This window comes from Aquarana catesbeiana, linkage group LG06 (genome assembly GCF_042186555.1).
Source record: "Aquarana catesbeiana isolate 2022-GZ linkage group LG06, ASM4218655v1, whole genome shotgun sequence".
Classification (NCBI taxonomy): domain Eukaryota; kingdom Metazoa; phylum Chordata; class Amphibia; order Anura; family Ranidae; genus Aquarana; species Aquarana catesbeiana.
Window position 1 is genome coordinate 189,868,960 of NC_133329.1, and position 13,183 is coordinate 189,882,142.

At 41.6% G+C, this 13,183-nt stretch overlaps 1 protein-coding gene across 1 annotated transcript in view; it reads left to right on the plus strand.

Annotated features, from left to right (window-relative positions):
- The window catches only part of RSL1D1 (ribosomal L1 domain containing 1), a 201,042-nt gene that overhangs the window by 46,659 nt on the left and 141,200 nt on the right, over positions 1–13,183 (plus strand). Inside the window, 2 exon segments of the mRNA XM_073591170.1 lie at positions 5,971–6,110; positions 8,394–8,532. Of these exon segments, the coding sequence (XP_073447271.1) occupies positions 5,971–6,110; positions 8,394–8,532 (279 nt within the window).

The following is a 13,183-nucleotide window of genomic DNA, read 5'->3' on the forward strand; positions in this document are numbered from 1 at the left end:
CCCACCAATGTTCATTGGCGGAGGAGATTAGGTCTTCTAATTTTAAGAATTTTTTGCATAGGGATTTACCATGGTGACCTGGATAGGGGGAGGTGGGGCTGAAGAAATTGGTTGGGAACAAAGAGTAAAATTCATCTAAAATGTTAAATTTGGCTTTCTCAATTTCTATGGTGAGCACCATAAGTGTGTATCGGTACAAAAAAAAAAAAAAAAAAATCCACACATTTTTAGATTAATTAAAAATATATAAAAATGTATATATGTGCTTAGTATTATGGCTTATAAAATGGGGAAGACATCCAAAAAGCGGTGCAGCTCGGAGAAGGGCATGGCTGTTCAGTAATCAGCAGAGAAACAAAGGGGGGTGGGGGGGTGGGAGGCCTTCCTCCAACAGGCAAAGAAACCTCCACCCAAAACTTCAGATAATCCACAACCAACACGTTTCACTACCCAGTTTCATGATTGTCACAAGAAGATGGAGAACATCTTAGCCAAACATTGGTGCATCTTGCTTGGAGACCCCTTTCTAGGTTCTTCCCTCACCCAACTACCCAAGGTTTCATAGCGTAGAGCAAAAAATATTAAAAGTAGGATAGCACCCAGTAAAATCCGTAAAGTCCCACCCACTCCAGCCTCACACACCCCCCTAATTCCATTAGTGGGAATGTACCAATGCTGGAAAAAATTATGCCTAACGTGCAAATTTGTTGCCCATGGACAAAAAACTTCACTGTTAAAGACAAAACATACACCATAAAAGACTTTTATAATTGCTCCAGTGAATACGTGGTGTACTGCCTGACCTGCCCATGTGGTCTCTTTTTTTATGTGGGCAGGACCATACGCCCCCTACGCCAACGTTTTGGCGAACACAGGGCGTTTCATAGAAAAGGGCTGGGACAAACAGTGTCCCTCTTCATTTTTTGAAGGAACACCACAAATCTACCATGGGAGTCAAAGTCTGGGTCATCGAGGCCATGCCCCAAGGTCTTCCTGCTGCGGAACGTTTCAAACACCTGTGTCAGCAGGAGGCCTACTGGATATATTCATTGGGTACTCTCTCGCCAGGGGGACTCAATGAAGAATTAGAAACACATTCTTTGTTGTCGTTTACTCCCCCCACCCTTTCCCCTCTCCAATCATACATTCATTCTTCACTTTCTTATTTTATTTATATATATATATATATATATATATATATATATATATATATATATATATATATATATATATATATATATATATACATATATACACACACACACACACACACACACACACACACACACACACACACACACACACACACACACACACACACACCTACCTTGCCCATCACTATACAAACCATGTAGAAGTTTCTTACAACATAAAAATACCCCCATGGTCCTTTGCTGTAGTATCATCCAGTCACCTGAGGGACCGCTGTCCCCTCATGGACCCAGATAGCAACTCCACAGTTCTATATAACAACTTCACCCCTTTCCCCCCCCCTTCCCTCATGTCCCCCTTGAGCTCATCCTCATAATGTGTATCCCAGTGCTTTTTTAATCTTTTTTTTTTTTTTTTTTTTTTTTTTTTGTCTCCCATTTTCATATTTCTATTTTTATCTTTAATTTTTATGTTTCATTTTTATTTTTATTCTAATTTGACTTTTATTTTTACTTTTATTTCTATTTTTCATTGTTTTTTCCCCATTTTTATTTTTATTTTTCATTTTATTTTTTAGTTTATATTTATTTTTATTTCATTATTCATTTTCCAAATTTTTTCATCTTCTAAATAAATGTTTTAACTCTAATTCCACTTATTATTATTATCCTTATATTTATTAAACTTACCCCCAATTCATCATATTTTTAATTCTTCATACTTTACTTTCACCTTTTTTGTGCTTTGTGGGTCTGCTGGCTGTTGTGGTTCCACAGCCACAGACCTCCAGCCCATACACTTTAACCTATGCCTCCACTATATATTCAAGCTGCTCTCCAGGGAGCAAAAAGGCCAGTAGAAGGAGCTGTGAACCCCGAGCGCGTAGCCTGTACTATCCCTGCATCATCCCCAACTCCAGCCTGGACGTTTGCCGTGCATCAGTGATGTCATTTCCTCTTCCGCGCTCCAGAGTGGTCAGCGTGGAGCTTTCCATGCACTGGATGCAGCGGTTCAGCCTGTGTACAGACTCCACACCCAGACGCCTGAAGGATTGAAATCCGAGCCGGAAACAAGATAACAGCACATCCCAGGACACATTCCATCTCAAACACCTCCACCCTGCGAACCAGTAAGTGTAATTGTTACACTAACTTTTATTTTTGCACAAGCTACCCCAGTTGGCGCCTCCACACCCCTCCTTTTTTCAACATTGATTATCAACAGAGATAATGGACACCCTCTGAGGATGTCTGCCTCCTCATTCTAGAATTTACCTTCCTTATTTTAATGTGCTATTATAGCTACCATTGTACTATTTACCTTAGACATCACATGTTGCTGAGCGCCGGAACCCCCCCCCCCCTTTTTGTTTCTCTGCTGATTAGTGTCCAGCACCTGAAGGTGGAACTATAACCCACATAGTAATTACTATGGCTCTGTGCCCTGTGATGTACTTCAAAAGAAAAGGATTTTACAGGTAAGCTGTTATAAAAATCCTATTTTTCTTTCACTCATGGTTAGTATTTGGCTGAAGCCATTTATCAACTGTTTCTGTTGCCATTATGATTTAAAAAGATTAAACTACCCAAATGACCCTTACCAAAAGTTAAAATACCCCAGTTCTTAATACCGTGTATTGTCCCCCTTAACATCGACAGCTTGAAGTCTTTTGTGGTATTTGTGGATGAGTCCCTTTATCTTCTCCGATGGTAAAGCTGCCCATTCCTCTTGCAAAAAGCTTCCAGTTCCTGTAAATTTATGGGCTGTCTTGCCTGAACTTCACCTTTTGAGATCTCCCCAGAGTGTCTCAAAAATACTGAGGTCAGGAGCCTGAGATGGCCACTCCAGAACCTTCAGTTTATTCTGCTGTAGCCAATGACAGGTCGACTTGTGTTTTTTGGATCATTGTCATGTTGGAATGTCCAAGTATGTTCCATGTGCAGCTCTCTGTCTGAATGCAAATGTTCCTCCAGTATTTTTTGATAACATCCTGCATTCATCTTGCCAACAATTTTGACCAAATGTCCTGTACCTTTTGTAGCTTTCACATCCCCAAAGCATCAGCCATCCACCTCTGTACCTTTTCATCATAGGCCTTGTTGACTTCTCTCCAAATGTAGCATTTATGATTGTGGCCAAAAAGCTCAATTTTGGTCTCATCACTCTAAATGCCTTTGTGCCAGGTTTGAGGCTCGTCTCTGTGCTGTTTGGCATATTGTAAGCGGGATACTTTGTGGCATTTGCATAGTAATGGCTTTCTTGCGACTCGACCATGCAGCCCATCTTTATTATTATTATACAGGATTTATATAGCGCCAACAGTTTACGTAGCGCTTTGCTTTCTTCTCCTTATTGTGCATTTCACCTGAAGTTACCGTATTTGTGGGTTTTTTTTTCATCCCGAACAATTTTCCTGGCACTTGTGGCTGAAAGTTTATTTGGTCTACCTGACCGTGGTTTGGTTTCAACAGAAGCCCCTCATTTTCCACTTCTTGATTAGAGTTTGAACACTGCTGATTGGCATTCTCAATTTCTTGGATATCTCTTTATATCCCTTTCCTGTTTTAAACCGTTCAACTACCTTTTTCTGCAGATCCTTTTGACAATTCTTTTGCTTTTGATTCAGAATCTAGAAATGTCAGTGCAGCACTGAATGAAGGATGCAAGGGCCTGTCCCGAAGCGCATTGACCTTTTTAATACACTCACTAACCATGAGTGAAAAATGTTTGTTTTTTATATTCTCTGAAAAATGGCCAAGAAATCCAAAATTCTGCCAGAGTATGTAAAGTTATAAGCACAACTGGATGTGTGTATGTGTGTGTAATAAAAATATATATATATATATATATATATATATATATACTGTATGTGTGTGTGTGTGTGTGTGTGTGTATATGTGTGTATATATATATATATATATATATATATATATATATATATATATATATATATATACTTTTTTTTTTTTTATCAAATTCCCCTTTAATCTCCTCCTCGAGAGAATACATTGTGTTCAGTCAATCTTTCCTCATAGTTGCGCTCCTCTATATTAAGATACAACTCTGTAGAAATGAGACTAGGAGACACAACAGCATTTTCAGTCTGGGGAGATGGTAGTGTTAAATGTATATTAGCAGATTTAGGACCACTAACCAATTGAAGCCAAACTCCAGCTTACACTTGGAGTTCAGTGTGGATAATACTGATTTTTCTATATTGACACATGGTTCAAGCTGTGTGTGTGATCCCCTATACCGGTTTTGAGAGGTCCCACACAGCTGTAAAGAGGAATTGCTGTCCTATGGTGCAGCTATCTGGATGGTTGGGTGTAGTGTGTTGATATATACAGTGAACTGTATTATTGCTATTAACCATTTTATTTTTAGAACTACTGGATTTTTGAGTTTGGCCCCATTACACACTGGGTGGGCTCCGTTGGAGTCTGTCTGATCAGCCGGGAATCTGTCCACAAATTCCCAGCTGAGCAGAGGGATGGCTAGTCCATCTCCGCTCTCTTCTATGGGCGGTCTGATGTAAACAGTCAGCTGTCTGTTTTTACACCCAACTGCAATCTGATTTGGGCACCAGTTCTCAAAGGATGTAGAGGAACTGGAGAAAGTGCAGGGCAACCAAACTGATAAGAGGCATGGAGACGCTCAGCTATGAGGAAAGATTATAGGAACTGAATTTATTCACTCTTGAGAGGAGATTAAGGGGGGGATATGATCACCATGTATAAATATATAAGGGGTACATATAGTGAACTTGGTGTTGAGTTATTCACTTTACGGTCAACACTGAGGACAAAGGGGCACTCTTTACGTCTAGAGGAAAGTATTTCATTTCCAAATACAGAGAGGTTTCTTCACAGTAAGAGCTGTGAAAATGTGGAATAGACTCCCTCCAGAGGTGGTTCTGGCCAGCTCAGATTGCTTTAAGAAAGGCCTGGATTCTTTCCTAAATGTACATAATATAGCTGGGTATTAAAATTTACAGGTAAAGTTTATCCAGGGAAAATCTGACTGCCTCTCTGGGATCAGGAAGGAATTTTTTCCTCTTCTGTTTCAAATTGGATCATGCTTTTCTGGGGTTTTTTCGCCTTCCTCTGGATCAACTGTGGGTATAAGATTGTGTATATGGGATTGTATGATATTATATTTTTTTTTTTTTTTTTATGGTTGAACTAGATCAGTGGTTCTCAACTCCGGTCCTCAGGACCCACTAACAGGCCAGGTTTTATGTATTACCTTGGGGAAATGCAGACTAGAATACTGCAATCACTGAGCAGCAAATTATATCGCCTGTGATGTATTTCAGTTATCTTGCAATCCTGGCCTGTTGGTTGGTCCCGAAGACAGGAGTTGGGAACCACTGAACTAGATGGACTTATGCTTTTTTTGTTCAACCTGAGTAACTATGATTCGATCCACCAGATGGATCGGGAACAGATCCCCATCTGTCTGATTTTAGTGGACAATATCGGATCGAGGTCGGGTGGTGCCATCGAACACATGTCTGTTGGCTCCTTCCGCTCCGTAGAACAGACTGGAGGATCCGATCAGGCCACCAGTGTGAAAGGCCCCTTAATTGGACTATTTTGTTTACTAATCTGTTGTCCTTGGGTAACAGTTCAGTCTTTAGCTTTGGTTGTAATGCTTCACTATACACTTACATTTTAGAATGAGATTTGTTTTTTCCGCCTGTTGGGTACCTATTTAAAAAAAAAAAATAAAAAAAATCTGGTCAGCCTTAGATTTATAAGGCAGCTAAGGAGCTGTAACAGTTTGTATGCATGATAAATGTTTTTTTGCTTCCAGGTTACGAAAGCTGTAGAAGCCCTCCTTGCATATAAAAAATCTAAAGAGACTGTCAACAAATTACTCCTAAATGAATATGATTGGATTTCCTTAATGGTGACCGTTTGGAGAATTCCGAAGCACCTACAGACAATCAGAATGTAAGCATATCTTCTTAATATGTAAAACAGTCCCTGGGGTATATTTCATTTCTTTATTGTATGTCGTTTACAGTGCCTTGCAAAAGTATTCACCCCATTGGCTTTTTACCTATTTTTGTTACATTACAGCCTTTAGAGTTCAATGTTTTTTTAATCTGAATTATATCTGATGGATCAGAACACAATAGTCTAAGTTGGCGAAGTAAAATTAGAAAAATATATACATAAAACTATTTTTCAGTAATAAAAAACTGATAATTGGCATGTGCGTATGTATTCACCCCCTTTGTTATGAAGCCCATAAAAAGCTCTGGTGCAACCAATTACCTTCAGAAGTCACATAATTAGTGAAATGATGTCCACCTGTGTGCAAGCTAAGTGTCACATGATCTGTTACATATACACACCTTTTTGAAAGGCCCCAGAGGCTGCAACACCTAAGCAAGAGGCAACACTGCCATGAAGACCAAGGAACTCTCCAAACAAGTAAGGGACAATGTTGTTGAGAAGTACAAGTCAGGGTTAGGTTATAAAAAAAATCAAATCTTTGTTTCCTAGGAGCTCCATCAAAAATAACCAAATGGAAAGAAAATGACACAACAGCAAACCTGCCGCAAGACGGCCGCACACCAAAACTCACAGACTGGGCAAGGAGGGCATTAATCAGAGAGGCAGCACAGAGACCTAAGGTAGCCCTGGAGGAGCTGCAGAGTTCCACAGCAGAGACTGGAGTATCTGTACATAGGACAACATTAAGCCGTACGCTCCATAGAGTTGGGCTTTATGGCAGAGTGGCCAGAACAAAGCCATTACTTTCAGCAAAAAACAAAATGGCTTGTTTTGAGTTTGCGAAAAGTCATGTGGGAGACTCCCAAAATGTATGGAGGAAGGTGCTCTGGTCTGAGACTGAAATTGAACTTTTTGGCCATCAAAGAAAACGCTATGTCTGGCGCAAACCCATCACATCACCCAAAGAACACCATCCCCACAGTGAAATATGGTGGCAGCATCATACTGTGGGGATGTTTTTCAGTAGTTGGAACTGGGAAACTGGTCATAGTTGTAGGGAAAGATGGATGGTGCTAAATACAGGGATATTCTTGAGCAAAACCTGTACCACTCTGTGATTTGAGGCTAGGATGGAGGTTCACTTTCCAGCAGGACAATGACCCCAAACACGCTGCTAAAGCAACATATATGTGGTTTAATGAGAAACATGTAAATGTGTTGTAATGGCCTAGTCAAAGCCCAGACCTCAATCCAATAGAAAATCTGGTCAGACTTGGATTGCTGTTTACAAACCATCCAACTTTAAGGCGCTGGAGCAGTTTTGCAAGGAGGAATGGGCAAAAATCCCAGTGGTAAGATGTGGCAAGCTCATAGACTTATCCAAAGTGACTTGGAGCTGCGATAGCGGCAAAAGGTGGCTATACAAAGTATTGATTTTAGGGGGGGTGAATAGTTATGCACCTTGACTTTTTCTGTTATTTTGTCCTATTTGTTGTCTGAATATTTTTTTTTTTTTTTTTTATTATTGTGAAGCAAAGTTGTGGACATGTTCTGTAAATTAAATGATGCAAATCCTCAACCTATGATAATTCCAGATTGTGAGGCAACAAAACATGAAAAATGCCAGGGGGGTGAATACTTTTGCAAAGCACTGTAGTAACATAGAGCCTTTTAGTATCAATTTGAACTAGAACTATGTTTTCACAGCCTGCCCTAAGGCTAGGTTCACATAAGGTGATGCTGGAAACCTGCAATCTGTGGCTGTTTTCCGCACTGTACTCAAAATTGCAGTTGCAATCTGCAGTGGTTGATAAGTTATTGACACCCCAAATGCAGATCGTCTGGTGCAAAAGTGCCTTGCGATACTGTTTCAGGACTTTTCCAAAAGAAGTGCTTACACTACTTTTGGTGCGATTTGAGCCCATTCAAAACGAATGCGCTCAAATTGCAGAAAAATCCCTAGTGTGTTCCTTTGTGATTCATAATGTGAACCAGGACTAAAGGTTTGCATCGGATTGCCAGCTGTGGAAAAATAACACCTGTTCTTAGTAAGAACATTGTTGCTATTGCCTCTTGGGTGTTTACTTTTAGCAGAAGGATTTTGTTTCTTTGGTCAACACTTCTGTATTTCTCACTAAGTATAAAGAGATGCAAGGGGAGCGCTGAGAATCTGTTTTAATGCACAGGTAGCACTATAATATATGGTGGTTTTAGTCCCCTGCACAACACTGTTGCATTTATTTTCTTTTTTTTTTTATTTCTTTTTTTCTGCAGCCCTCTCCCTCATGGTGTAAGGCCTGATGCATGTGAAGTTTGCCTTTTTACTAGAGATGAGCCAAATATGACGAGTGAACAAACAGAAATTTTCTACAAAAAAATGCTAGCCCAGCATGGCATTATACAGATAACCAAGGTAAATAGGATAGGCATCTAAGCTTTGTTAGTAGATTTAACCACTTCAGCCCCGGAAGGTTTTACCCCCTTCCTGACCAGAGCACTTTTTACAATTTGGCGCTGCTTTAACAGAAAAGTAGACACCCCAAGGAAATTGCTGAGAGGCATGTTGAGCCCATTGAATAGTTTAATCTATTTTTTTTGTCACAAGTGATTGAAAAATGACAAAAAAAAAAAGTTACACAAAGTTGTCACTAAATGATATATTGCTCAAACATGCCATGGGCATATTTGAAATTACACCCCAAAATACATTCTGCTGCTTCTCCCGAGTATGGGGATACCACATGTGACTGTTTTTTTTTTTTTTTTACCAGTGTCTGCAAGGTGGATGACACGGTTTGTTTGAGCTCTCTGAGCTCCAGGTCTCTAGTCCCACAAACTGTTCCAAAAATGAATCAAGGGGTTGATCGATCAGATCTATTTGACACAGGCTTTTATGCTTAGATAAATGGTACCCGAGCCTCGCAAAGAAGATTCAAGATCCTGCGAGGTTCTGCCTGTTACGTGGCCTCTGGGTGCTGGACCCTGTGGAGTGGAAATCCTGTACACTACAGCGCTAAGGCATTTCCTGCACGGTGCTGTACAAGTCCAAGGGAGTGGACCTTAAACTTGAAGGGGTACCCAGTCCTTGAAGGTCCAAGTGACTGGAACCCGCCATGAAGGGTGAAGATTGGACCCTTAGCTTCTAATTGGCCCTGCTCCTGGACGAGTAAGTGAAACCCCTTTTATTTTATTATTGTGGGGTGTCCCAGTGATAGTAACAATCAGTCAAGCTAGCTAAAGGCTGGACACCTGTGTGCGGTGTCCATACAGAGGAGTTCTGGGTTAGCTGTGGGTGTTTGCAAAGTACACCTTTTTCTGCTTGTGTGTGTGTGTGTGTGTCTATGGATGTTTTTTACCTATATGATGACGCACGACTGTGCACCATTTCGCCTTGGTTCGCCATGGCGCACATGCGTTTGCAAGAGTCCCGCTGGGCTCAGCAGTTTGGCAGCCATGGTGCACGCGCATAGCCTTTATCTGGGCGCAAGAGGATGCGCGTCGTACGGTTACGCCCATTCGCCGGGACCACGCACATGTGTGCGCACACACGCATAGAACGTTCTGGTGCACACCCAGCTTATTTAAGCTGCGCAGGCCAAGCATGTGGTGCTTCCAGAAGGCAGCACAGAGCAGGCTCTGAACAGACACTTGCAGTGGTTCATTTTTCCTTACCTGGGTCACGTAAGTCACCAGGTGTTGCTTGGCAGGCTAAAGGTGCTTAGCAGGATTGTTGCATAGGGGCTTGGTGAGCCCTATTAAAGGTTCTCCCTTTTTGAGGTGTTTTAACTACACCCAAGTACTCCTTTGTTTTGCGGAATTGAATGTCTTCCAAAAAGAGGAGTGGGACTAACACCACAGCGAAGGTCACACCTACGTCATCAGTAGTTCATGATGAACCTAGTCATATCACTAGTGTTGTATCACTTGAAAGACCAGAGGCTCCGGGGCAATCTGAACCACTGCACCTATCTGGTATTGTGCCTACAGTCAACGCTGTGTCTTCACCCTTTATCACCAAGTATGAACTGTCCTCAGGCCTAGCCGGGTTAGAGCACAGGATTGCCGGCATGATTGCCTCCACCCTGCAAGGTGGCAGGAAGCATGACAGATCACCCTCCCCGGGGTCTCATCTGGAGCAGGGGTGGAGGAGGGGGAAGAGCTTAAAGCTCAGGATTCGGTGGAGTGCCCGGCAGATGATTCTGCTTCCGAGCAATCTGGACAAGAAGATATCCACTCGATGTCTGTCTCAGTCGCAGAGGTTTTTGATCCCGACTCTGACCGCAATGGTTCGTTCTGCCTTTAGGTTGCCTCTTGCAGAAGTGACTGAGCCCCCCGGTCCTCTTTGGGATCTCTGAGACCTTTTCAGGTCGCACAGACTTTCCCGCTACACCCCCTTTTGGAACAGGCTGTGTATGCTGATTGGGAACATCCTGACAGGACAAGGTTTTCCCTTTTATATCCCATGGATGAAAAGTTTGTTAAAAAAATGGAGCATGCCATCTGTAGATGCAGCAGTCTTCCTTTAAATAAGAACTTAACTTGTCCGGTAGATTACGCACAGGGCTTGAAAGACCCTGACAAGAAATTGGAGTTATTATTATAGGCCTCCTTTTCTTTGGCCAGTTCAGCCATTCAGCCAGCTGTTATAGCAATTGGTATTTGCCAGTGCGTAAAGGATCAAGTCAAACGGCTGGATAGGCCTAACCAGGAGGATGATCTGCCTGAAAGTAAGACAGATATTCCTCGAGCTCTGATGCTTTAACCACTTCAGCCCTCGGAAGATTAGGTTGCTCAATGACCAGAGCACTTTTTACAATTTTGGCACTGCGCTGATTTAACTGGTGATTGCACGGTCATGCAATGTTGTGCCCAAATTAAATTTCTTTTTTTTTCATACAAATAGTGCTTTCTTTTGATGGTATTTGATTGCCTCTGCAATTTTTTTTTTCTTTGCAGAAAAAGACCGAAAATTTTTAAGAAAAATATTTTCTACTTTTTGTTATAAGAAAAATCCAATAAACTCAATTTTAGTCATACATTTAGGCCAAAATGTATTAAGACACATGTCTTTGGTTAAAAAAAAAAAAAAAAAAGTCTAAGCGTATATTGGTTTGTACAACAGATATAGCATCTACAAACTGGTACATTTTCTGGAATTTACGCAGCTTTTAGTTTGACGGCCTATCATTTCTTGAGGTGCTAAAATGGCAGGGCGGTACACCCCCCCCCCCCCCCCCCAATGACTCAATTTTGGAAAGTAGACACCCCAAGGAAATTGCTGAGGCATGTTGAGCCCATTGAATTTTTTTTTTTTTTTGTTTTTTTCATTTTTCAAAGTTGTCACTATATGAGATATTGCTCACACATGCCATGGTTGTATGTGGAATTACACCCCAAAATACATTCTGCTGCTTCTGAGTACATGGATACCACATGTGTGAGACTTTTTGTGTACAGGACCCCGAAAACCAATCGCCGCCTTCAGGCTTTCTAAGGGCGTAAATTTTTGATTTAACTCCTCACTACCTATCAGTTTTGAAGGCCATAAAATGCCAAGATGGAACACCCCCCCCCCCCCCCCCATGACCTCATTTTGGAAAGTAGACACCAAGTTATTTGAGGCATGTTGAGTTGGAATGATATATTGCTCAAACATGCCATGGGCATATGTGGAATTACACCCCAAAATACGTTCTGCTGCGGGGATACGGGGGGGGGGGGGGGGGGAGTACGGGGATACCACATGTGAGACTTTTTGGGAGCCTAGCCGTGTACAGGACCCCGAAAACTAAGCACCGCCTTCAGGCTTTCTAAGGGCGTAAAATGGTGATTTTACTCCTCACTACCTATCGCAGTTACGGAGGTCCTGAAATGTCCAGAAAGCACGAAACCCCCAAATGACCCCATTTTGGAAAGTGCATACCCCAAGGTATTTAAGAGGCATGGTGAGTATTTTGCAGCTGTCATATGTTTTTTGAAAATGAAGAAAATAATTTTTTATTTTTTTTTCAAAACTTTGACAAAAAGCGTGATCTGCGAAATACTCAACATGCCAAAAAGCTTGGGGTGTCTACTTTCCAAAATGGAGTCATTTGGGAGGGGGGTTGTGCTATCTGGGCATTTCATGGCCTCTGAAACTGTGATGGGCAGTGAGGAGTAAAATCCCAAAAATTTACGGCCTTAGAAAGCCTAAAGGCGGTGCTTGGTTTTTGGGGTCCTGTACACGGATAGGCTCCCAAAAAGTCTCACACATGTGGTATCCCTGTACTCAGGAGAAGCAGCAGAATGTATCTTGGGGGGCGGCACAGTGGTGTAGTGGGTAACATTCTCGCCTAGCAGTAAAAAGGTTGCTGATTCCAGTCCCAACCACGACAATACCTTCCTGGAGTTTGCATGTTCTCCCTGTGCCTGCGTGGGTTTCCTCCGGGTACTCCGGTTTCCTCCCACACTCCAAAGACATGCTTGTAGGTTAATTGGCTTCTGTCTAAATTGGCCCTAATATATGAATGTGAGTTGGGGACCTTAGATTGTAAGCTCCTTGAGGGTAGGGACTGATGTGAATGTACAATGTATATGTAAAGCGCTGCGTAAATTGACGGCGCTATATAAGTACCTTAAATAATGAATGCCCATGGCATGTTTGAGCAATATATAATTTAGTGATGACTTTGTGCAAAAAACAAAACAAAAAACAAAGAAAAATTGCCATTCTCCCGCAACTTGTGGCAAAATATAAAATATTCCATGGACTCAACATGCCTATCAGCAAATAGCTTGGGGTGTCTACTTTCTAAAACGGGGTCATTGGGGGGGGGGGGGGGGGGTTTTGAACTGTCCTGGCATTTTATGCACAATATTTAGAAGCTTATGTCACACATCCCCTACTCTTAACCACTTGAAGACCGAGCCCTTTCTGACACTTTTTGTTTACATGAAAACATTTTTTTTTTTTTTTGCAAGATAATACTTTGAACCCCCAAACCATATTTTTTTTTTTTTTAAAGCAGAGAGCAGTAAGCAGATTAAAATGGTGGGTGTTGCAATTTTTTTTCAGTGTTTGTGCA